Here is a 20,837-nt window from a genome sequence, read left to right as displayed (position 1 = left end):
TGGGGAGCTCAGTCAGTTGAGGTGGGACTCTTGGTTTTTGGCTCAGGTCGTGATCTGAGTCGTGAGATGGAGCCTTGCGTTGGGCTCCACACTCAACGTGCAGTCTGCTTGAGGTTCTTTCTCTCCCTCTTCCTCTGCCCCTCTCTCCTCATCCCCCTGCTCTAAATAAATAAATAAATATCTTTAAAAATAATAATCATAGTTAGGGTAGCCCCAGTGGTCCAGCGGTTTAGCGCCGCCTTTAGCCCAGGGCGTGATCCTGGAGACCCGGGATCGAGTCCCATGTCAGGCTCCCTGCGTAGAGCCTGCTTCTCCCTCTGCTTGTCTCTGCCTCTCTCTCTCTTTCTGTGTCTCTCATGAATAAATAAATAAAATCTTTTTTAAGTTAAAATAAAAATTAAATATAATAATAATCATAGTTATGCCTAGGAACCTGATAAATAATAATAATAAGCAAAACATCTTGACATCTTGCATGACATTGTGTCAAACTACCCTTTGCATAAATCGCCTTGTGCAGTGTTCACAGTAGCCTCTGACGTAGGACCTCTCATGCCTACTGAAGCAGAAAATCCAAGGCCTTGCCAACTGGACCAAAATGGCTGAGGTCCCCTGGCCAGGAGTTCCTCCCCTTGGATAGGCTTGGATGGAAACCACCACCACTTGCCTGAATGTCCCCTATTACATTAGGAAACTCCAGATCCTTCTTTGCTCCCACCCCAAGTCTTCCCCGTTCCCTCTCTTCAGCCAGTTCTTTCCATTTCCTCAAAGTCATTTAGTATTTTTCAGAGTAGCATATGCCTTAAGAAACTCCATTTTACTGAAGGGTTTTTGTCCCCCTACACCCAGTCTCCAGCAGCAGCAGAGTAAAGCAGAGCACACTCCAGGCTCGGCACCCTCCGGATACTTCATTTGCTCTCAAAGGCCAAACTCCACATGGCCCTGCGGCCAGCCTATCTTCCAGTCTCATCTGCTACTGCTTTCCCTTACCACTCACATTGTATCTCTAGTTCTCAAAACAAGCTTTTTCCTGCCTCAGGGCACTTACACTTGCTGTTCTCACTACCTACCTGCATTTCCCCCTAGACCTTTGCACAATTGCCTCCTTCTCATCCTTCAGGTCCCAGCTCAGAGACCCTCCCTGACTAGAGTGGGCTGCTTCCCTCATCCCCCAATACCACTGTTTACCACAGCATCCGATTTATTTCTTTGATTGTACTCACCAAAACTGTAATTGTTTTTGCTGGCTAATTAACTGTTAGGCTTCCCGCAACTAGAGTCAGTTCATCAGGGTTGGGCCCCGGTCTCAGAGACTGGAGCACTTCCAGATGCATTGTAGGTGCTCACTGGAATTTTTGTTGATTGAATGTTGAAGGGGCCCTGATAGGACATCTCAAGGCAGTCTTGCTTCCTGTTTCCTTTTCAGACACTGTAGTGTATTTGTTATACTTTTTTTTCACTTCATCGTTAAGCCCAGTGCTATGAATTTAGAGGGACTTTACCTGAAAAGATACCTGAAGGTTGAAGAAAAACATACTAAGCATATTATTTGAAAATGTAACCTACTACATATTGCTTAAAAATAAGTTAATTCTGTATTTCCCATATTTCTGGACAAGATGTAGTTCAGTCCTAATAACCGTGCTAGAAGAGGTGCCATTGTCCCCATGTTATAAATGAGGAGATGAAGAAAGTGATGTGCTAGCGAATGCTGGTGCATCTGGGAGTCTGCAGGTCCTCGGAGCTTTCCTCCATCCGTTCGCTTTCTCCATGACTTGTGCTTCTTTGCCTGAACTCCCTGTACTTCCAGAATCCTATTGGAGCTGATCTGTGGATTTGGATGAAGACCTTTGTAACTTCTTTTACTTTTCCCCAGTATTTTTATTTTTGGACCTACAGAAAGGTTGAACGAGAGGTGCAGTAAACACCCATTTACCTTTTATGTTGATTCACTGGCTAACATTTTGCCACATTTGGTTTATATATTGATCCACCTAAATAATTTCTTTTTGATAGTTGAGAGTAAGTTGTACCATCATAATCCTTCATGCCCAAAGATACTTCGGCCTAAGGATAAGGATATTCCCATACAACCACAATTCATTATCACACTCAACAAATTTATCTTCCATAGAATATTCTCTAATATGTCCCAGTAATATCCTTTATAGGTGGCTGGTTTTGTTTTGAGCCAGGCTCCAAATACCACACATTGTGTTCGGTTGTTGTACGCTCTTTGGTCTTTTACACACTTCCCACCCTTTCCTTGTCTTTCATAATACAGACATTTTTGAAGATCCAGGCCAGTTGTCTTGTAGCCTATCCCATAATTGGGGTTGTCTAATTATTTCTTGTGATCAGAGTCCTGTTAAATCCTATCGGCAGGAACTCTGAAGATTACACTCCTTCCCAGTACATGACAGCAAGAGGCAGTAATATCAGTTTGGTTCCCTTATTGGTGATGTTAAATGTGATCATTTGGTTAAGGTAGAGTCTATCAGATTTCCCCACTGCTGTCTTCCGTTATTAATAAGTCCAGAGAGTGAAACTTTGAGACTGTGAATATCCTATTCAGCCTTTCACTTAAGAGTTTTAGCACCCACTGATGATGGTTCTTACCTGAATCAGTTATTCCAAGAGTAAATTAGAAAGTGGTTACTTTCTAGTTATACACTGCTTCTACAGTTATTAACTGGCCTTTTTCTGCAAAAAGGATCTTTCCCTTCTTCCTCCCCTTTTTTATTTACTATGGACTGGGCACTTTTTAAAATTTAATGTGTATAATCCATTTTTGTCATTATTTTTTATGACCATGTCCAAAATGTAGCCAATAAGAGGCCTCTTCAGGCTGGCTTGTTCTTTTGACATGTACCCCTGTGTGTATGTGTGTGTACGTGCGCAGAAGTGCTTCCCCCCACTATTTTTAAGCACTCCCTTACTTTCTTATAAAAGATGTTCCAGGTTCACCTTGTAATTTCCTTGCCATAGTCCTAGAATCAGCCTCTCCTCCCAAAAAAATTCTGGTTTCTCTTGGTAGGGAATGAGGGAAAGTATTAAGAAATCAAGATCTGGATGCTAAGTATGCTGATTACTACTGGGGTACCAGCTTTTAGACCCTTCTGACGACAGAGCTAGTAAATTACATAATTTGTTTTAGAACAACAATTTGTTCCTGAACAACAATCAGGAACACCTGGGTGGCTCAGAAGTTGAGCTTCTGCCTTTGGCTCAAGTCGTGATCCCAGGTTCCTAAGATCAAGTCCCGCATCAGGTTCCCCACAGGGAGCCTGCTTCTCCCTTTGCCTATGTCTGCTTCTGTGTGTCTCTCATGAATAAGTAAATAAAATCTTTAAAAAAAAAAAACAAGTTCATACCAATACCTCAATTTCCACTCCCTCAGAATTCTTCCTCTCTTCCTATTCTGTAACTGAGTCACTCTTCTGCTGCTGCAGAAGGCCATTGTCAAAGGGCAGGCCATTGTCTTCTGAGATGACTGGCACTGCTGTCCACAATTTGTTCCAGCTGATTTTGTGTTTTTATTTGGCGGGTTTTTTTTTTTTTTTTTAAGTTGTCCTCAAATCAGAAACATGAAAGACTTTGTCCTAATGTAGGGCATGATCCTGACACCCAAGGCCAGCTGCCAGCTGGCACCCCACTTCTATCCCAGATTGCCTTTCTCCCCAGCTCTCTGTCCAACTGTTGATTATGTGATTCTTCTGATAAGCCCATTCTCAAATGCCAGCGTGTCCATATCTGCCCCCTGCCAGCCCTCCCCACTTCTGTATTTAAAGCTTTCAAGGCCCAATAAAATAGTACCTGCTGTCTGGAAAAAATATATATATATACCCTTATTTTGAACATGAATATATTTATTTGATCTATCATACAACATATACAAAACTGTTTTTTTTAAACAATTACTACAACAGACCAACACTACAGCAAGCTAAGAAACTAATTCAATATTTCTTTGCAATTCTTTTTATACTTAGAATCAATCTCCCTGAAGATACTAAAAAATCACATGAGTGTTTTTCAAATGGTTATATCAACTTGAAGTATAGTTGCATTGTTTAATCTAGGGTCATTATTTAAATCCACAAAGGTGAAAAACTAAGACAATGATAATCTGTACAATTTTAGTATGCAAAATTTGAGGACCAGAAAGCCAAGAACAAAGGACTTTTGAGAAATGGAGTGACCACAGATACTTAAATGGCCTTTGGCTTGTACTCCAGTAGCCACCAGTCAAGTCTTTGCCCAGACCCTGCCTACTAAAATTGGACTTCTACTTAAGTCATAAAGGAAAAAAAAAAAGCAGTTCAGAAGAGTTCAACTGACTTTTTCCTCTTGCAGAGCACTTACGGAGTTCAGTGATTGATCGAAAAGACTTAATCATCAAAAGGATTAAGCCCAAGCCCCAGCAAGGGGATGACATCACAGCGGTGGACGTGGAGAGGCAGATTGAGGCCTTCCGCAGCCGCCTGACCCAGATACTGGGGGAGCCGCTCGCGCCCCAGCTCCAAGACAAAGTGCACTTGCTGAAGCTCCTGCTCTTCTACGCGGCTGACTTGAACCCTGATGCAGAGCCTTCGCCCAAGAACTGGAGCAGCCCCTGAGGCCCTGCTAAGCACTGAACACCAAGAATACCTCTTGAATTCTATCTCCGACTACTTGCAAGTTCTAAAAGTAGCTGAAGTAGTTAAAAATCTTACAGGACCAAACCTATCTTATTTATCTGTAGGTTATAATGACTTTCTAATGCTTTAGTAAATACCTTTTTTTGATATTCTATCCTAGCCTGTTCTCTAATATGGCTTAAATATACAAGGTGTATATATTTTTTAATAAATTATTTATACTTTTTTGGAAACAGGTATTACTATATGCATTATATGTTTAACATTTCCATTCAACATGTGAAACAAGAAGCCCTCTGCTGAACAAATTCTGGACATCAATGTATGTCATTCAAGGTACCAACAACCTGTTTCGGAAGAGAAAGACTCATTTCTCCCTGATGGAACACAAACATCCTATAGTAGAGCTGTTCTATTGCCTATGAATTTGACTTTGTGGCCAGTCTGTTAAGATCTAACGTAATGGGGGTGGGGGATAGAAACAAAGGAATGGAGTGTGTTACAAATAATTTGATGTTAAAAGGATACAATAAAAAGGCAATGGTTTTTCAAAATGCCAAGTTTACCATGCTTAGTTTCTATGACTCTAAGTAGGCAAGATGTAAGAACTCTTAAAAAGACCCCCGCCCAAAAAAAAAGCTATCCACATTTGAGAAAGCAGTTTAAGAAGTTTATTGTCAAAACAAATAAGAGATACAAGCATAACAGAAGACACAAATAAATTAATTATTCTGATCATTTTAGACTCCAGGGCTTTCCAATGAAAGGTCCGCTCGGCTCCCATGTAGACACGATATTATCCAGAACAAAAAAACAGTGGGAATTTGAGCCAGTGTTTAAGACAGTAACTGACCATATACATGGTGAGAGGAGAAATTAAAAAGTGGATTCCTTAGTTCCTTTCCTTAGTAACTTATATATTTATAAAAGTATGCAGCTCTTTCCAGGGGACAATGATTTCATATAGAAAAATTTTAAATTCTTCCACCTCCCAGAAAAAAAGGTTTTATGCTTGGCCTGAACAAGAAAATCAAAATAGAAAACAAACAAAAAAATCAAAATGGGGTGACACTAGTTTCACATGAACCTCAAGACTATCATCTAAATGTAGGTACCACCTTTTCTGTACTTTAAAGTTTGACATCCACTTATCTATAGGAAACCAGTACACTGAATTTTCTCCCTTAGGAAGTTTTCAACCAAACTGGAGTTAAATTAATTTTAAAAGTGCAAAAAAGGATATGCAAGACTAGTGTTTGTTCTGTGACACATAAAAGAGAAGCATCCCTCCAACAGCGCCAGCCAAAGAGGTGCTCTGGTAAGAAGTGGCTACAGGATGAAGTGATCTGTAAGGCCTACCAAAACACAAGGACAGCCCTGGTTCAGCACAGGAAGGGGGGGTCCCTGCCAAGTCTGGCTGTTAACTGTACCCAGATCTCAAATAGATCTGAGGTCCCCCAACTGACAAGGCTGGAGCACACAGAAGTGTACAATCAAGAGGACCAAAGTCTCAACTAGTTTGGGAACACCTGTGTTCCATGATTTGTCCATGCACATGTTTACAGTGGTAAAGAAATCAAGAAGCCTCAGTTCTGGAACAACACATTGTTTACCTAGTAAGCAATGATCAAAGTTCTTGTCTAAGGTTAAATGATACAAAAATGGGTATGAGATCCCCCATACATCACTGCTGGGATTATTTAACTTTAAACCACACAAAATGGCTTCTTCTAACAAGGACAAGCTTTGCATTAACATTTCTCAAAAGCCAATCATATCTCTAGCTCCAGCCTCAGTTTAAGAGGTTTTAAAAACAAAAATAACTTTCCTATGTCAAAGCCAAGGTAAAAGGGGAGTTGGGTACAAGATACCCTCTATCCAGAGTCCCTGAAATACAAAGAGCTCTAGAAGCCAGTGGGTGTGAGCACATTTAAGTCACGAGGTTTGAGATTATGGGTCCGTGGTGGTGGTTTCTTCCCTTCCATCACTGGAATGTCCATCTTGGGCGGCTTGAAGGTTGCCGGATCTTCAGCCATTCGGGTGGCCTGGACACGGATCAATTCCATTGGAGAAGGCTTCTGGGCTCCTCTGTAAGTCTGGGTGGCAAAACCTCCTACAGAAGCAAACCAAAAAGCAAATTATTTCAAAATTAGTAGGCAGCCCCCAGTATACATGGTAAAATGCCATCCACATGGGTTTTCTTGAAGGAGTTGGCTTAACCTGAATCAGACTTCTGAAGAGATCTTGGTCCAAAGAGGCTCCATTTATCCGCCAAGTTTCTGTCCTTGTCTCCACTTGCAGAATCCATGGTGCTAGGATTTGGGCCAGGTAAGGCTGTGGAAGAACCAGAAGCAAACCAGCCTCTGGAAGAGAAAGAACAAAGCGTACCCTTATATCCTCTTCCTACACCTCTAGAAGCATCTCATGCCAAGAGACTAGGAACTGTCAACTTCCCCTGCTCCCTGAAACCACAGGCTTAAATTCCAATTTTGTATGCAGCCCTCGCTTTCCTAGAAGCACACTGCAGCTCGAGAGGCTCACAGGAAGGGCTTACCTGGACTTCTGCTTAGGGGAGGAGTGGGGGCTGCTGCTTGGGGTAGACTGGGCTGAAGCTGGCTGCTTCTCTTCTCTTGTTATCTCTCCACTCTGTAGCTTTAGTTTCTGTTCAGATGGGTTAAGAAGAGAAACTTTTCAAAAATGAGAGCTAATATCAAACAGCTAGTTAGGGTGTAAAAACTTGGTTCCCACTTTAACTTCAGGCAAAAGGATAACCATTAGTAGGTAGAATAATTTTGGATTACAGAACAGATATTCCTTTGATTTTGCCATATTAGACAAAATTCTATCTTTAAGAAAATCTATTCCTTCTACCACATATCTCAAACAGCTCTGTACTAAATATCACATTAGTTTTTACTTTCGGAAACGTCTGTTCCACACTTGCCCAGCCAGCCAATAAGTGGAAGAACCAGAACTCAAGCTGTTGGCCTTCCTGGCCTTTCAGGTAGGGCCTCCAATTCTCAAGCTGCTTCTCCTGCCAGATACAAGCCCAGCCTTTCGTGGTGTCTCAAGGCTAAGACTCAGGCATTGCTATTCCTCTCCAGCTAAATGCTTTCTCTGTTGAGCCTGTCCCCTTTCCGCCCTTTTCCTCCCATAGCCAGTCACTCTGGGTTCCCTGGGCACTGTAAATACACCTCTAACATACAGACTAGCTGTCTAGGAGAGGAGAGACAAATCTCCTTCTCAGTTCTTCTAGATCAAGGCCCTTCCACTGTCTGTGTGCTCCATGTCTAGTAAGCCCAAGCTACATTTCAAACAAATGTGCATGTTCTCAAATACTCAACATATCAATTTATGTAAGCTGGGATTTCAGCCATCCTCATGTTCTACTTATGTGGCTGAGATGCAGAAAATGGCCCAAAGTCAACTCTACCATTATACAGAGTGAACTGCTCACTTGCAGAATTCAACTCACACCCATCCTGGAAGTTATCAAAGACAGTGCCTCTCTCCAGAAGTATATGTCTTGTCTGAGAGCTTAAACTGGCCACCAACCCCAACCCAATCCCCGACAGCAGTGTTTTTTTTAAACTTAGGATGCAAAGAATCATCTGGGATGCTCATTGTAAAAGCAAACAGTCCACAATGGCTTATATCATTGCCCACAGGCCACCAGATCTGTATTATGATACATCCTTCTATATACTATATAGCACCCGGCCTGCCCTCCAAGGATTAACATAAAGATTAAGTAAACCAAGTGTCTCGTAGGTCAAAGGGCACTATTAAGTACCAACTGCCATTCCTACAGAAAATCCCTTGAAACTATGTCATTCATACAACTGTTGAGTCATCATTAACCTTATCAAAAATTGGGGATCCCTGGGTGGCTCAGTGGTTAAGCGCCTGCCTTCCGCCCAGGGCATGATCCTGGAGTCCCAGGATTGAGTCCCCCATCAGGCTCCCGCATCAGCATGGAGCCTGCTTCTCCCTCTGCCTATGTCTCTGCCTCTCTCTGAGTCTCTCATGAATAAATAAATAAAATCTTTTATAAAGCTTTATCAAAAATTATTCTTCACTCATCCCAATTTTGGAAATGGAAAGGCAGAAACATGTCAATTCTACATTTGATTTTAATATTATAAAAATTAAACATAGAACATGATATTCCTTCCCCACTAAAGTATTACTTCTGTTAAGACTGCCCGATTCTCCTCTCTCCCTCAAAGATGGTCACTCTGGTACACAAAGTACCCACTTCATTGTTTGTAATGTGCTCACAAACATCACATGTGTAAGCTCAGGGTCTCAGCCGCTCCTCCTAACCATAAGGACATAAGGCAGATACCCCCAACTTTGTAGATGGATACGCAGAAACCACCAGGCTAAGAGCTCTGGAGCTTTCAAGAAAGTGCCACCATGGTGGGACTAAACCAGTTCTGAACTGCTCACCTAAATCTTTCCATTGCTCTCCACAATCCTCACCTAAATGAGCCAGTAACTTCTAAGCCACAGCATGTCTTAAGTTATGAATGAGGAGGGCTTTTTTAAAGTTCCTAAGAAACAAGCTTACGTGGAGCGCTTCTGCCACTCGAAGGTACTTGGTCTCCTCGGTGGTAAGGCCCTTGTGTGGTGTGTAGCCAGCATCTCTCAGCCCTGCCTGCTGCTCAAAACGCTGAATGCTCTCCTGGGTCTGTTCTGGGAACAGAGGAGATGATAGTCATGCCCATTCCCCTCTCCTACCACAAACAGGGAGTCAACACAGACATTCATGGTTCTCTACAGAAGCAAAAGACCACACTGACTATCTGAGGAAGAGGGGTCCCCCAGACAAGCATCACAGCAATAATGCTGAACCCTGTACAAAAGTTCTCTAACTAGGAAGCTTCCCTCACACCAAGCTCAGAACAGGTTACTCCTAAAGCAACAAATATCCTCCAGGGAAACACTCCTTCCCTTCCTTTTGTTTGTACCCTGACATTTTCTTTGTATTTAGAAATACAACATGGAGGGGATCCCTGGGTGGCTCAAGAGTTTAGCGCCTGTCTTTGGCCCAGGGTGGGATCCCACTCGATCCCACATCGGGCTCCTGGCATGGAGCCTGTCTCTCTCTCCCTCTGCCTGTCTCTGCCTCTCTATCTATGTCTATCATAAATAAATAAAATATAAAAAAAATAAAAAATTAAAATTAAAATTAAAGTGCCTTTTTTTTTTTTAATTTTTATTTATTTATGATAGTCACAGAGAGAGAGAGAGAGGGGCAGAGACACAGGCAGAGGGAGAAGCAGGCTCCATGCACCGGGAGCCCGACGTGGGATTCGATCCCGGGTCTCCAGGATCGCGCCCTGGGCCAAAGGCAGGCGCCAAACCGCTGCGCCACCCAGGGATCCCGAAAATTAAAATTAAAAAAAAAAAAAAAAAAGAAATACAACATGGAGAAGGCAGCTGACATTCAGAAACAGTGCAAGTTCTCCACGTGTAAAGCTTCCTCAGCCCGACTCACCACACTCATTCTCCACAAAGACTTCTGCCAGAGAGAAACGGGTCACATCTAGGCTGGATGGCACCGAGATACCAATTAGATCCAAACCACAAAGCACATGCAGTGAACTAGACAAGGTCTACCAATCCCACGTTTCTCGTGTATAAGATCTGCCATAACCGCACCTAGCATGAAAGACAGGCCTAACTCAAGGTTAGGGCAGTATGACCGGACATCAGTAAGTCAGTCATGCTGTGGACTGACTGACAGCTATATGTTTGCTTAATCTGCACCCACACTACATAATGCACCCCTTCATGCAGGAATGCGGCAGCTGTGGACCAAAAGCCTGGACACCAGATGTCCATCATGACTTAGTCATCCCCTTCTGAGGAACTATTTCATTGTCATTAGAAACAGAAGCAAAAAAAAAAAAAAAAAGAGAGAGAGAGAGAAAGAAAAAAAAAAGAAACAGAAGCAAAGAAAAAAACATGTAGGGACGTCTGGGTGGCTCAGCAGTTGAGCGTCTCCCTTTGGCTCAGGGCGTGATCCTGGGATCCAGGATCGAGTCCCCACATCAGGCTCCCTGCATGGAGCCTGCTTCTCCCTCTGCCTGGGTCTCTGCCTCTCTCTTTCTTGGTGTGTTTCTCATGCATAAATAAATAAATCTCAAAAAAAAAAAAAAAGCACGTAAAGATGTTTTCCAGTATTACTAGGTAGCCACCTGAAAATTTAAAAAGCAGGAAAGAATTTAATGAATTATAGTACACAAATACCTGGATTTTAAATGCAGTGATTGGTTCTTTAAGACTAGAGCAACCTCCAAGTTCATGGTAGTATTAGTTGAGAAAAACAGAATGGCATGTCTACTACACCTGTGATTATATAAAGATATGCATCAAAGTGGAAGTGACCAGACAAGTACCTGAGTGACAGTAGCACACTGGGCTATTACAGCATTCTGTACTGCTGATGAACAATATTTTCAATGAAGAAGTTAATACTGTGCTATGACTGTGAACAATGACTAAGCTCTCTAACACTGCCACGATACATTCCCAAGCTAGCAGCTGCTGAGTCAAACAATGCCTTTATGTATGAATAAAAAGAGTCCAAGTAAGAGTTTGGACTTGGGGTTTTTAGGTGAATTCTCCAGGAATTGCCCAAGACAAGCTGATGCCCTCCCGGAGCCAATAAACAAGAGCTCCCGACTTCAAAACTGAGCCAACCAAGGAAAACCTCTATGTGCTCTGCAGAGCTACCGCTGACAAGCAGAACTGTGCCTCTAATAGATGTTAACTTCCCACAGCATCTAGAAGGGCCCTCCAGAACCAACAAGTTTAGTTAACTTGTTACAAGGTTTTAAAAGTTAAAAAAATAAAAAAAGCAAGCTCTCATTTCTGGTTTCATTAAAGCCACATACCACACACTCTTAAGGCTAAAAATGGGGCAGCCTGGGTGGCTCAGCAGTTTAGCACCACCTTCAGCCCAGGGCGTGATCCTGGAGACCCGGGATCAAGTCCCACGTCAGGCTCCCTGCATGGAGCCTGCTTCTCCCTCTGCTTGTGTCTCTGCCTCTCTCTCTCTCTCTCTCTCTCTCTCTGTGTGTCTCTCATGAATAAATAAGTAAATAAAATCTTTAAAAAAAAAAAAAAAAAGGCTAAAAATGCTTGAGGCACCAAACTTGCCTCAGGTCCAAGAGAAGAAACAACTTTGAGCATTACAATTTAAAAAAAAAAAGTAGTAGTAGTGCAGGGCAGGTGTGAGATGCCTTGGTGTATGTGTCACCTTCTCCAGGAGAGCCTGAGACAGTCACAGCAGCAGCTCCCAGCCACCAAGCACTGGGGCCACCTAAACCTCCCCTCAGCCTGCCAGCCAGATTTCTCATTTCATGGAGACGGAAACTGTCTTGAGAGTTAAGTCACCTGTTCAATGCCACACTGATGATGTGAGAAAATAAGATTGTATCAACAAAGCAACAGGAGTGTACCTAAATCAACTGAGATACTTAATATTTGGCAAATCTTCCAAGTAAGTGGATCTTCAACACCAGTGCATCATCAACCAAGCTGACAAGTGCCAGGACAGTCAGGACATGGCCTGCTAAGGCACAGGAGTTTGCAGAATCCCCCACAGCTAGCTTACAGGAAGCCCAAACTTTTCCCACCCTTACTTCATTCTATTCTGAGGAGGAAAAGTGCTTACTTGTGATCAGAGAATTCATGATGACATGGGTAGCTTTAGCCTTCACCACAGGGGCCTTGTCCACACTGTCAGTGGCCGATGACATGGTCATGGCAGGGGAGGAGACACTGGTCTCTCCTTCCTCCGCCTGTTCAAGAGAGGTAAGGAGGCGCTTGAGCAGGGCAGAGGAGTCACATGCCAAAATTTACTCTTTGGGGGAAGAAGTTGCTAAAATATTTTTCATTTGATACGTAACGATCCGAAGGAGGGGGCTGGTTGTCTCTGCCCAGTGACATAGCTATTATCCATAGTGACAATATACAAAGACGTTATATGCCAATATGAATTTGTACAAGTGGGAAAGCAAGAATTTGAAGCTGTGAGGTCTACTACCTGCCCAGCCTCTGTCTGTCCACTATCCTATGCTACTGTGTCCTTAAGAAAGTAGAAGAAACTCTTATTACTAAGCCCGACCAGGTATCAGGCACTATGCTGGCTTTTGCTTAATCACTACATTTGCTAAGTAGTTCTCAAACTTTGCTGAGCATCAGAATCCCATAGGAGGACTTGTTAAACAGATTGTTGGGCCCACCCCAGAGCTGATGAAGGGTAGGGGTGGAGTGTGCTCAAGAATTCATGTTTCTAATAAATTCCCAGATGATGCTAATGCTGCTAGTACCCAAGACCATACTTTGATGCCTGCTGCTCTAAAAGTTCAAGTAATAGTCTTTCAAGTCAAACCAAAAAAAAAAAAAAAAAAAAAAATCTAAGTAGCTCCTCATCTTTCACATGAGAGAGCTGAGACATAGCGCCTTCTGTAATCTAAACACCAGAAACTATGCTTCGGTGGAGCGGGGAGAAGAAAACTGTGTTTATTCTGTTCTCTGCTTCTCCAAAGAAACTGAGGAGAAAGATGGTCCAACAGAAAGAGAGCAGAAGAAAGTACTGAAAGGCTGCATCCTTGTTACAAAATAAGATCTGCATCTTTTAGCTATAACCCGACTCAAGAGGGGCCTCTGCTTCCTTACTTGGAGCGCAGTTGACGGTCCGGACACAGACAGTCGGGACACATGAGAGAATGCGTGTAAGGAGTCAAGCCAAGCCTTCCTATGAGACAGCAGTTGTTCCAAGCTGTCAACCATTCCAGCTGGGGCTTGCCAGAAAACGAAGCCCACCCCTTGCCCAGTGGAGTAAGCAGCAGCCTTTAGGATGAAAAGGGTGTGCCCCTTCAAAGCACTACCAGAAGCCATGCTGGGGGCACCTGGTGGCTGAGTCATTTAAGCATCCGACTCTTAGTTCAGGCTCAGGTCATATGATTCAAGGGCATGTGATCAAAGCCCAAGTTGGGCCATCAGCAAGGAGTCTGTTTGAAAGACGCTCTTCCTCTGCCCCTCCCCTCATTTGTGCACATTCCCAAAGGCTCTATTTATTTAAAGAAATAAATAAAATCTTAAAAAAAAAAAAAAAAAAGAAGAAGCCATGCTTGTTTTCTGCCCTTGTCCCTGGAGTCAGCTGCTCCGGCCTCACAGTCAGGCTGCTGAGCCCTTTTCCCCTAGCACTGCTTGTACTTTCTACACTAAATATTTTCTCTTTAACAAATGACTAGGTCAGATTTCCATAGATAACTGACCCAAGGAATCCCCCCAGAGCTGTAGGGGATGCTTTCATAGAAAGAAGCTCCCTATTTTGAGAGCTTTGTGGGGAAGGCCAAGGGGGTTCACTAGAAAGGAAGGATTAAATATAGCTCTACCAAGTGAAAGTTAATCAAGGAGTCAGGAGTCACACTACTGACACCCAATGTGTCAAGCCTTTTAATCCTCTTTTGTTATCCCCACTTAACACCTCCATGATCTAAAGTATTTTCATCTCTCGGGTGGGAGATACTGTAACTGAGGCGTGAAGCTGTGTCCTCAAAGTCATTGCTAGTACACAGACCCTTAAGGGATTCACATCTAAGTCAGCTTAAGCAGCTGCTTACTGTGCACTTTCTGCCATGCCCTGAGCTGTCACCAGTTCAAAGTTCAGTGAAACTAGCTGCAGGTTAAATGGCCTCACCAGAACTTGGCAGGCCTAGCTGATTTGGGCAACAAACAGTGCCAACTTTCTTGCATTCTTGGTGACTGGAGTCAGAAGTGAGAGAGACACAGGCCCTGCAGTCAGGACACATGTCTGCTACAAGCATGTGAGAACCAAACTGCACAAAAGGGCTGAAGAGCAGATCAAGGTGCAATGAGGAACAGGTGTGTGTGGGGCGGGGGGAGGGGCGGCTTAGGAAGGAGGCATCTTTTATGGAGGATGGCAATGGAAGAGCCATCTGAGGCAGGAGGAACAGCATGAGGAAAAGCACAGCATGTGTTCACAAAAGAGCCAATTTTTCCCTTAATCATTCAATGAACATTTTTTTGGAACCTACTTTATGCCAGGTCCTCTGCTAGATACTGCAGATGAGGGTACAAAATTAGACATGGCCCCTGACCTCAAAAAGCTAATGGGAGGTGATAAAATAATGTAGGGATTATGACAGGGGTCCGTGGTACAGGGGAGAGCTCAAAGGGAGAGGTGTTGGGACAGGAGGAAAATCCTCACAGAAGAGAGGTCTGAGCTAAGACTTAAAGGATACCATTTATCAGGCAGTGGGAATGGAAACAGGGGAGGGAGAACAGGATGGGGACTGTAAACATCTCAGGCAATGAGCAGTGTGACACAAAGACTTGGAAGCATAAGATACCCACTGAAGAAATCTTAAATAATTTGCATGGTTGGATCACGGGACAGGGGGGATGACACAGAAGAGTCTCAGGTAGGAAAAGACATGGCCATTCTAGTTTGAATTCACAAGAATAAAAAGGCCCACCAACTCCAGCTGAGGCACTAAAAACATACAGGGATTGGTAATTGCCCAATTCTATAGGTGTCAGGAGCCATGGAAGGCTTCTGGAGCAGAGGAAGAAAAACGAAGAGGTTGGGCTTGCCAGAAGCAGTCAGTGGAATCAGATACCTTGGCAAGGTGCTGATACTTGCGTTCTGGAATCACTGGCTTCCAGGGGATGCTGCCCATGTCCGATGGAGGAGGAGTCATGGGTGTAGGGTCCTCGAGGGCATCATCATAGCTGAAGGCCCGGCGGTACATCCCAATAGGCAGGGACATCTTGCCTAGAGGCCCACTAGGCTCAAGAGCTAAGAAGAGAGATACCTGTCAGGATGGGTTTGGCAATTGAACATGCTAGTATCTCTAAATTCAATTCTAGGCAGGAAAGCTCTGAAACACTCTTCTGTGACAGAGCAATAGGTTGTTCTGGATAGCTAATCCATTCAAGGAAAGGTAACAGGACTAAAGTCCTTTCTTTATTGCCTGACACTTTGAATTCTCTGCTTTCCACATTCAGAAGCCCTAATCCACTTTTATGGAGTAGAAAAAACAAAGTTCAACTTAAATTTACCTGAGCAAGGTCATACAACTTCAAAGTACAGTTTGGAATCAAAATCCTAACCTCTGATTTCAAAGCTTACATTCTTTATGCCACAGAAGCCACCGCACAGCAATGCCAAGGCTCTCGATTCATGCAGGACTGAAGATAGGAAGTTCTTGCTCCCAGTTTATAGATAAGGAAAACTAAGGCCTAGTGGTAGAGTGATTTGCCAAAGCTCATACACAAAGTAGCCAGCTGGGGCTCAACTGCAGATCTTCTGACATCCCTTCCTGCTCTACCAAAGAAAACCAGAGTGGTGTTACAAGAAATATTTAATAAAACAATTTGCTATCCAGTGTCACCTCTAGTTTCAAGTACTCTGTATGACTTAGACAGCAGAGCCAATTTCCATCACAGAAACTGTGAGGGACAATCACTCTCATAAGACACTGCCAGCTGATGCTGCCATTTCTGTTCACTGGAACTGACTGGCAGGATGTCCCACAGTGACGCAGGCACCCTATTTCAAGGGCACTCTCAGTTCTGCCAGACCAGAGAGCAAAGTTCATTTTGTTTGTCTGCCTAATCCTTTCACAGCAGAACCAATGTCCAGATCCTGCCTTCAACATGACATTTTCCTTCTTAAAATTATACCATCACTCTCTAAGACATAAACTTCAATGGCATTAAGTCCCAATCAGGCAAAAACACTTCATTTAAACAGCAAAGGAGAACAAGCAGTTGTCATTTTTATTACTATTAATAATAATTACTAACAAATCCATATAAATAAAGAATTAGTGGTTGCCAGGGACTGGGATGGAACAAATGAGGAGTCATTGCTAATAGGTACAAGTTTTTCTTTTCAGGGTGATGCAATATTCTGGAATTAGATGGTGGTGACGGTCGTACAACCATGTGAATATACTAAACACCACGACACTGTTCACTTTAAATAGGAATTTTATGGTATGTGTATTCTCCTAATTAAAACAAACACATAAGCAAATAATGATTACCAAATACCCTTCCTTGCTGGGCAACTACATCCCTCATCTTACCTAATCCTCATTAAGCAGATATTCTTCCCATTTTCCAGGTCAGGAAACTTAGGTATAGGTCTTAAGTGACACCCAGTTAGCAAGGTGGAGACTGCAGAACAGATCTAAGCCAGTGCTCACACTCTCCATGCAACACTCCGTGCTCCCCATGCTACAAAGCTTTACCCTTATGAGTGCAACCCTATGGCCCAGATGGTTACAGGGAGTTTATGGTAATCACAACAACAATCAAAGACAAACTAAAACGCACACTGATGATGTAAGAGACATCCAGAGATGGATCCACATCAGGAGACATGGGGGAAACTCCTCTATTAATCCACTTAATTTGGGAGCAATTTCAAAACATCTTAAAGACTCCTCCCAGCAGCCATCCCAACAGCCTTCCTAAAAATAATAATAAAGTCAGCTAAAATTTAGTAGGAAATATACTCCTACAGATAGAGACCAAAAAATTGAGCAGCAAATATATATTCATCACTAATTTTTAACTCACATTTTCACATGTTATATTTAATCTTCACAGCGACCTTGAGAGAGGCACTATCTCTTTACTGAGAATCAAAATTTGAGTGATTCAGATTTGATTAAAACTCACTGGCCCTTCCCACTAAAGAGATAAATGATTTTAGTAACCCAGAAAGTATTGCCCTACACAGGCCCAGGACTCATTAAACATTGCTGTGAGCATTCTCCTAACTGCCCAGGTTTAATATGCCTTTAAATCAGGCTGGTGTCATTTTTGCCCAGACCTCCATTCTGCCCACTCCCTATCATCTCCAAAAAGGGGAATAAGTATCATCGTTTTGGTGCATATTACAAGAACTACACAACTTATTCTGAATTCTTATTTGGTATCTACAGGAAAGTGACAAATTTGGCACACCCTTAGGTATGAAATGACTGTTCTCTTTCAAGTTAGGGTCTGGGTTCATATGCTGGCTGGGTGGCTAATAATATTTAAATTTAAATGATACCAAGTTTAAATACTTGCCTGGTGACAGAAAGTAACTATTAGTATATGGTTGAGAAAAAAAAGTGGTTTCTATCTAGCTTAAAACATTAAGGGCAGAACAAGACTTTATCAAAAAGAATTAAGTTTACCAGGCACTTCTGGTTGTCTCGAAGCCATTGAAAGACTGGGATCCAGATGTTTTCTATATAGAATTCGGAGCTGAGTCCCTGCCACCTAATAAAAATAACAAAGGGCATGTTCTTACAGTGAACACCAAAGAATAGCTCTAAAGCTGTTCTTCTGACAGGCACACAGAGTTTTATAGCTTGTTTACAAGGTTGGAGCACACATAAAAGAGCCAATAGGTGACAAACACGACAAAGGAGATTTAAAAAAAATTTTTTTAAGGATAAAGGCAAAAGTCTCATCCATGGATGATCTTAACACATGTGGTATGACAGACACTATACGTAGTGAAAAGGTCACCTTACCAGAGTGAAATGATGATTATGCTGACAGACAGGTATTAATGAGGAACATTGTCCAGCGGCTGCAAATTAGCAAAGCTGCTTGAGGAGAGTCCATCCATTTCAGAGGTTCTAAGAATAACAAACAACCAGCATTGGTACAGCCTTCAGAGTCTGCCAAACACCTTCCCCTACGTTCGTGTATTCCTCACAACAACCTTGCAAGAGTGATTACACACATCATTTTAAGTAAATTAGGACTTACTTAACCAACAGCAAGGGGCTATTTACCATAATAGGTACACTCATTCTCTGTTGCTAACACTAATATTCATAAAGGTTTTATACAACGCTTATCTTGTGTTTTAACCCTTGCAGCAAGTCTGCAAAGCAGGCATTATTTATCCCCTACAATTTTAAAAGAACGAAACTAAAAACCCGGAGATGTGTATATGTGATTTGCCTAAGGTCACAGATAAGTGGCCCATCTGCAAGGCAGGTAGTTTCACCTCCATTTTCAGGGGAATTAAAACAAAGCCCTGAAAAAGCCCAGTTACTCTGAACTTGCTACACTGCCCCTCTACCTAAGTTCAGAGGACGAGTTTGTTCTTCATTAAAGACCATCAAAGAAACCAAAGTTCAGCCATTCTCCGGGCCCAGGAAGCTTTCCGACCCACATTCATCCCCTTCCACTTCCCTTAACGCGTTCCACTCCCCCGCAAAGCTCACGCAACTCCTTCACGGGATACAGAACAAAGCCACCAGGATCTGAAAGGCCAGGTCTGAGCCAACCCCCCTCCCAACCCGTGGGACTAAGGAAAAGGAGATTAAGGCCGGGGCCTGGGGCAAGCCAAAGGTTCTCCGAGGGCAGGCAAGGCGGAGGCGTGGGGGTGAGAGCGAGGAGTGCGGGTCCCGGGCTAGGCCGGTCTGAGGAAGCCGAGGCGGGTGCGGGGGACGCCGCGGGGCCATCAGAGAGAAGTCCCACTGGGAGACCCTCACAGAAGACGGGGCAGGAGAGGAAAGGGGCGGTCGGACCGAGCTCTGCGCCTGTGTAGGGGTGAAGGGAGAGGGACCGAGAGGCCCTGAGTCAGCGCCTCGGTGGAGGTGGAGGAGCCGGAGGTGCGCCCCTTCGGATGCGAGGAGGACGCGTCCCCAAACAGGGCCAGGCCCGGGCCCTCTAGTTACCTGTTCTTCCGCTGCCGCGGGGCTGCCTACAGCCGAAGCTGCGGCACTAAAGAGGCTCTGAGGTCCCACGTCTCACGAGACGCTGTGGCGCAGTCGGAACCCAAGCCATGGTGTGAGCGGCGCTGTGCCCGGGGCGACGCCGAAGGCCTCGAGCACTGACCGGGGAACTCGGGCTGCCGAGCCGGCCGGCGGCCTTTCCGTAAAGCCTTCCGAGGTCTCGTCGCATCACGCGAGATTTGGCCCGAGAGGCGTTTAGGACTTGCTGGGACCTGTAGTCCGTGGTGGGAAAGGCCCCACGACCTCCCGGGCAGCGTGAGTCGGAGGAACCACAGTTCTGTCCGCAGAACCAGCCATCTCCCTGAGGAAAAGCCACCCTTTACCACAGCCCTGTGCATTGGTCTGTGACAGGCTGAGGAGTCCGATGGAGATAGCATTGAAAAGTGACGTCCGCAAAGCCATTGGGCGGAGGCGAAGTTGGGACCCAGAGAGATGGGAAATCACTTGACTAATAGGTGAAGGGAACCGGCACCCTCTTCCAGAAACAGCTACGTCGGGCAGGGTTCTTAGGAACGGCACAACCGAGGAGCCCCTACTCTCTGCACGGTAAGGTGGTCCTAATATTTCCATTTTACACCAAGGAACGTGACACTTGGAGAGGTGCCAGGTCAAATGTCATACCCTGAAGGAAAACTTCTTTCTTTTCCTTTTCCTTTTTTTTTTTTTTTTAATAAATATCATGAAGCAACAAAGTTGAGGAAATAAAAGAAGATGAAAAAAAAATCTACTCCCATTTCTACCCAAAGTCCGAAGCTTGCCATCAAGGCTCATCTCGAGGGCTCTGAGGACTGAAGTGGATCTTTGAGGGCAGGGCAAGGTTCTGCATTTGCCCTTTGCCAGGCCTACTGGCCGGAGAGGCTCCGCTCCTACAACTTTAAACTTTGAGTGCTGTTACCATGGTGCTTAAGTGAGCCACCAATTCAAGCCTTTTGTGGATTCTATAGTTAGCTTATGAATGAATAGCACAATTACATTGCAGTGTGATTTGTGTGTGTGTTAAAAGTGTTACTTTGGCAGCATCTGGGTGACTCAGTCCGTTAAGCAGCCGAGTCTGAATTTGGGATCAAGTCATGATCTCGGGGTTGTGTGATGGAGCCTCCTATCTGCTCCACAGTGAGGGCAGAGTCTGCTTGTCCCTCTCCCTCTGTTCCACCCCCATCACTTGCTCGCTTGCTCACTTGCTCTCAAATAAATAAACAAAATCTTTTAAAAAAATGAATCTGTTAATTTGGAACTTTTAAAACATTGCTATATAATTTTTTACATTCTGCAGAAGCAAAGCTGACACCTTACCCTCCTCCATCAAGAGGATAGACTTCATGGCACAGTTCAGTAAAGGGGGGAGAAACAGGACTTAGTGCTATTACATAAATAATAAGCATCAGCTTGTTTTTTA

General features: G+C 43.8%; 2 protein-coding genes across 4 annotated transcripts in view; one reads left to right on the top strand and one right to left on the bottom strand.

Annotated features, from left to right (window-relative positions):
- SIMC1 (SUMO interacting motifs containing 1) overlaps positions 1-5,194 on the top strand; it is a 77,335-nt gene extending 72,141 nt beyond the window's left edge. Inside the window, exon 10 of the mRNA XM_025435207.3 lies at positions 4,357-5,194. Within this exon, the coding sequence (XP_025290992.3) occupies positions 4,357-4,619 (263 nt within the window). The 3' untranslated portion in view covers positions 4,620-5,194. The remainder of the gene's footprint in view (positions 1-4,356) is intronic.
- A 94-nt stretch (positions 5,195-5,288) lies between these two features.
- Positions 5,289-19,782, bottom strand: KIAA1191 (KIAA1191 ortholog). 3 transcript variants are annotated; one of them, XM_025435211.3, is made up of 10 exons: positions 19,385-19,582; positions 18,224-18,331; positions 17,882-17,966; positions 17,028-17,164; positions 15,305-15,483; positions 12,328-12,454; positions 9,214-9,338; positions 7,195-7,301; positions 6,861-7,003; positions 5,289-6,753 (listed from the first exon to the last, which is right to left on the bottom strand). In XM_025435211.3, exons 5-10 carry the CDS (start codon positions 15,452-15,454, stop codon positions 6,545-6,547), a joined length of 861 nt encoding a protein of 286 aa, XP_025290996.1. In that variant the 5' UTR covers positions 15,455-15,483; positions 17,028-17,164; positions 17,882-17,966; positions 18,224-18,331; positions 19,385-19,582; the 3' UTR covers positions 5,289-6,544. The 3 variants fall into 3 exon arrangements, with proteins under 3 accessions (XP_025290996.1, XP_025290993.1, XP_025290995.1); XM_025435208.3 differs by lacking the exon at positions 17,028-17,164 and having other exon boundaries at positions 19,385-19,782; XM_025435210.3 differs by lacking the exons at positions 17,028-17,164; positions 17,882-17,966.
- Between the last annotated feature and the right edge of the window lie 1,055 nt (positions 19,783-20,837).

Source organism: Canis lupus, chromosome 4 (genome assembly GCF_003254725.2).
Source record: "Canis lupus dingo isolate Sandy chromosome 4, ASM325472v2, whole genome shotgun sequence".
In the NCBI taxonomy this organism is placed as follows: domain Eukaryota; kingdom Metazoa; phylum Chordata; class Mammalia; order Carnivora; family Canidae; genus Canis; species Canis lupus.
Note: the sequence above shows the minus strand (reverse complement) of the source record. Positions and strands in the feature narration are given on the sequence as shown.

Excerpts from the sequence above, each read along its gene's own strand:
- KIAA1191 (XM_025435208.3), bottom strand. The coding sequence starts at position 17,909 with ATGGCTTCGAGACAACCAGAAGTGCCTG. Across the intron at positions 12,455-15,304 it reads AGTATCAGCACCTTGCCAAG|GCGGAGGAAGGAGAGACCAG; the intron begins GTATCTGATTCC and ends TCTCTTGAACAG. Across the intron at positions 7,004-7,194 it reads TCCCCTAAGCAGAAGTCCAG|AGGCTGGTTTGCTTCTGGTT; the intron begins GTAAGCCCTTCC and ends TTTCTCTTCCAG.